General features: G+C 33.2%; 1 protein-coding gene across 1 annotated transcript; it reads right to left on the reverse strand.

Moving 5' to 3' along the window:
• Positions 1–660: 660 nt before the first annotated feature.
• On the reverse strand, positions 661–2,393 carry LOC141713887 (mannan endo-1,4-beta-mannosidase 5-like). The gene is made up of 4 exons (XM_074517452.1): positions 1,884–2,393; positions 1,663–1,785; positions 1,334–1,536; positions 661–1,243 (listed from the first exon to the last, which is right to left on the reverse strand). The coding sequence occupies exons 1-4, from the start codon at positions 2,391–2,393 to the stop codon at positions 661–663; spliced, it is 1,419 nt and encodes a 472-aa protein (XP_074373553.1).
• Positions 2,394–4,284: the final 1,891 nt, after the last annotated feature.

Genomic DNA, 4,284 nt, shown 5'->3' on the forward strand with positions numbered 1-4,284 from the left:
AATCCTTATATTTATTCACTTCTCATTTTAGTTGTGGGAGCAACCTCCTTACTAATCTTTTATGATTATCCATCTTGCATTGCGGAGTGGCCAACTCGAGCTGTTACATAGCACGGGACACACCCTATGGGGTCCGGGGATGAGTTTTTCGGAGCTCGTTCTCCTTCTTTTTGAAGATATCTGACCCATTTTCTTAAATATCCGATAAAATACCCATGATAATTTTATGGCATAACAACTTTTAAAACAAATTTATGTGTAATAGTATTCCAAACTTGTGGTTAAATTTATCATATTATAAATTTGACTGTTGAATTCATATTTTTTTTTAAAATTGTGAGAGAGGTATACTACTTTGTTTAGTGGGCCACTAGATTTTATGCAAGACGGGGGTTTGCAGATTTTGCACCAATAATAATGGTAAAAAAAGGAACAAGGAGAAATCATATTGATAACAACGATCCCGCATTCATAAATTAAGCTGAGGGGAACTGTTATAAGTAAAAGTACGAAGCAGTGTTGGATATCTACTGTTTCTCCAAAATAAATATCCAATCAATAAAATTATTTGCTAATTAAGAATATAACTAGCCAGACGATCTTCTCCTTAAGCTAATTAAGCCTATGACGATGATGATGTCGTGAGTAGTCATGACATATCTAATGACCTTCATTATTGTTTCTTGTTTTTCCATGGAAATGATCATGTCCATGTTTCTTCTTCACATGGTGCAGATGATGGGCATGTTTTATGGTGAAACCACGATGAGCATGATGATGATATCGGTTGTTGTTGAAGTGATGTTGCCAGTGATGAGTATGGGACTTATGTCCAGTACCATGAGCCTTATCATTTAGGGAATGTGTTTGTGTACCAGTACCAAACAAGCGAGATAAAGTGGCCATAGCATGAGACTGCTGAGTAATAAGGTTACCGGTTGATTGATCTTGGGCTAATACAATCTGGTATCCATCATTATATGATTGCATATCTTGAGCCATGATTTGCCATACCAATGCTCCTCCCAGGGTTCCTCCATTTCGTGCAAATCTGTATATGGCCTTGTACATTGTAGCCATGTACAAATCTCTTGCATTTGTACTATATCCTGGATCTTTACTGGACTTGCCAAATTCAGCTATTACGATTGGTTTCTTCAGTATTGTCTTGGCATCCATAAAATGGCTTCTCATCCATTTTCCCATAAATGCCATTTGGGCCTCTTCATTTTGTCCAGACAACCTATAGTTTGATTAATTTTGGGGTGATGCATGCATACAGTAATATCATTAATTGAATTGTATGTAATAAGTAATTATAAACTAAAAGTACCAGATATCAGGGTAGGCATGTATAGTAGCAAAGTCAATTTCCTTGATAAGATTGTTGGAAATGAAATCAGTGCCAACTTGGTAACCAGGATTGATTTGCTTCTTGTTAGGCATTGTGTCCCCGTAAAATCCCTCCATCCCAATCTCCAACAGATGCTTCATATCTAATGATTTCACGTATACTGCCATCTCTTTAACCCAGCCCTGCATCATGCACGTAAGTACCAATACCAATTATACCATTCCTTCTTTAATTATTAACCATGAATATATAACAAATTAAATCAAGAATCTTGCTCTTGCTAGCCAGTTAAACAATATTACTCTTACATTAATTGTGTTTCCAGAGTAGTCAACTTGGCAGCGAGGTTCGTTCATGAGCTCCCATGCCATGATGGTAGAATCATCTCTGTAAGCGGTTCTTGTTATGGTATTGACTCTTGTTATAACTCTCTGCAGCGTCAAGTACGTAATTACAAATATATATATATAATAAGAATTAAAACTAAATTTAAGTGTTGGAATATTTGGACGTAATATATACTACTGACCTGAACATGGTTTCTGTAGTAGGCTTTAACAACATGATGGGTGTAGAAATCATCATTACCATTAATAAATTGAATTCCTGCAGAATTAGTAGCCCACTGGATGTACTGGCCTCTTCCCCCAAAGTCATTGTAATTGTTGACAAAACTTAGCACCAACCTGATATTGTACTTCCTTGCTTCAGATATCACAAAATCCAAACCCTCAAAAACTCTTTCATCATAACTTCCGGGAGAAATCTGAAGTGCCTTATCACCACCATCAGCAAATGCCCAAGTGCGGCACACCGACAACCCTGCTGCAGAAGCGTCTCGGAAGACTTGAGTAACTTTGTACCTTTGAGTGGGATCGGTTGCAACATTCATCATCCAGTAAGAATTAAAACCATTAAACACAAAAGGAGACCCATTCACCACAAAATGAGATCCCCTTACTTTAACAAAATCTTTATTTGCGCTACCATTTTTACTAAATATACCTAATCCAAGGACTACCAAAGCATACAATATCATCACTAATTTAATGTTATTCATAATTTGGAAATGTTACTTAACCACCCCAATACTGTTTAATTCAAATATAGGTAGGTTTGCATGTATGGTGGTGGGTATTTATAAGGTGTGATAAATATAGGAAATGTAAACTATAATAAATGTTATTTTCGGTGCAATTATAAAAATGTATTGTGTGTGATTTCCAAAGTTGAGGAGGGAATATTATACAGTATAATAGTTGTTGGCGAAGCTGATGAAACATCGTGGATGATATATCCATCAATTTTACACCATTTCCCATATTTAATCGGTAAGCCATTTTACAAGTTAATTTTTTTTTAAAATAATTAATGTAATTATGGAATCAATATATACACTTTAAAATAAGTGAGAAACAAATAAAAGCCCAATTAGTAGTTAAACTTAACTAGTACAAAATAGATCGAGGATAGGTCAGCTAATATATTTTAGAGTGAAATGTTCATATAATTAAAAATGATATAAGTTGGTATATAACTCTAAATATATATATATATATATAATGTAGTGAAAATATTAGAGGAGAGGTTGGTTGGAAAAGAACCGGAGCTGAAGTAGAGTAGTTTGAAATGTCCGTTGAGATCTCATCTTTTGGGAAAGTGTGCAGCGATAGAGAGAGAGAGACGAATATGCATGCATACATGTGATCTGCCTTTTACGTTATATATATTTTGTTATGCATGTGTTTAGTTATGACTGACGTTAAATTTTATTATCGAAGTTCCAACCAACTACGTGTTCCATCTTAATTGGTCCTATTTAGCATAATAATAATAATAGCAGGTACGAGTTATTTTTTAGATTTATTTATGCACCACGCAATTATGATATTTTTAATTTATTTTTTTACTAAATATTGTGTAACATCTTATATATATCATATCTAAGTTAATTCTTTTATTAATATGTATGATTTTATGTATAATATATTAATGTACACAACATTTTTAATATAGCTCATTGAGCAAATTACATATATTCTTATTTGTGTCGAGTAATTTGTATTTACTAAATGAATACAATGGGATAGTCACCATACATTTAAAAATGAAAAGATAAAAACTCAATCCATTGAATGCCGTTAATATGTTCACAAAGAGTAAAATAAAAAATAACACACATGTTAAATGTAGAGTATTTTGAGTTTTGGTTGAACAAACTTTAAGTATTCAACCAATTTAATACTAAAGTCACCACTAACTTGAAACTACATTGCACCATTTAAAAAGATTTAAAATGCGTAAATGTGTTGAGCAAGTTTGAAGTAAACTCAACAATACTGATTTGGATAATTAAATATAGAATGAGGACTTGCAATTAAACTATATTCCACTAGAATCAGTTCAGAACAGGTATTTGGTAGATACATAATGACCTCATATCTGCAGTGAAGAAGATTTCAACAGAAGTCCGTATGAAGTTCATTAATATGTTCAATGGAGGAATAAAGTTGATGTTATTCGAAGCAGTTATAAGAGTTACTGTGAAAACCTAAAGGATTTTAGTGAAGTTGGTTGGATAAGAAGACTTAATAGTGGTTTGTATGGATATAATACGAAGGTCTGAGACAGCAACTAGTCGTCTGTGTATGTTGCCCAGTGAAGATACAATTGTTTAAGGGGGTTGGATACAATTGTATAAATGTTTCGAACAAGTAATAAAATATTAAATCTTTTTATATATCTGATAAAAACTGTTACACAACTCTCTCAAGAAATACTGATGTTCTTGAGAGTTGCTAGGTCGAATGATACTAGAAATCGATACACTATGTGATGACCTAAACTGTGTTTATATACTACACAGCTACAACAAATCAATCTAAGATATGCATTATCAAAAGCTAACTGAAACTGATACATATCTTCAA

The sequence above is a fragment of the Apium graveolens genome, chromosome 3 (genome assembly GCF_009905375.1).
Source record: "Apium graveolens cultivar Ventura chromosome 3, ASM990537v1, whole genome shotgun sequence".
Taxonomy (NCBI): Eukaryota; Viridiplantae; Streptophyta; class Magnoliopsida; order Apiales; family Apiaceae; genus Apium; species Apium graveolens.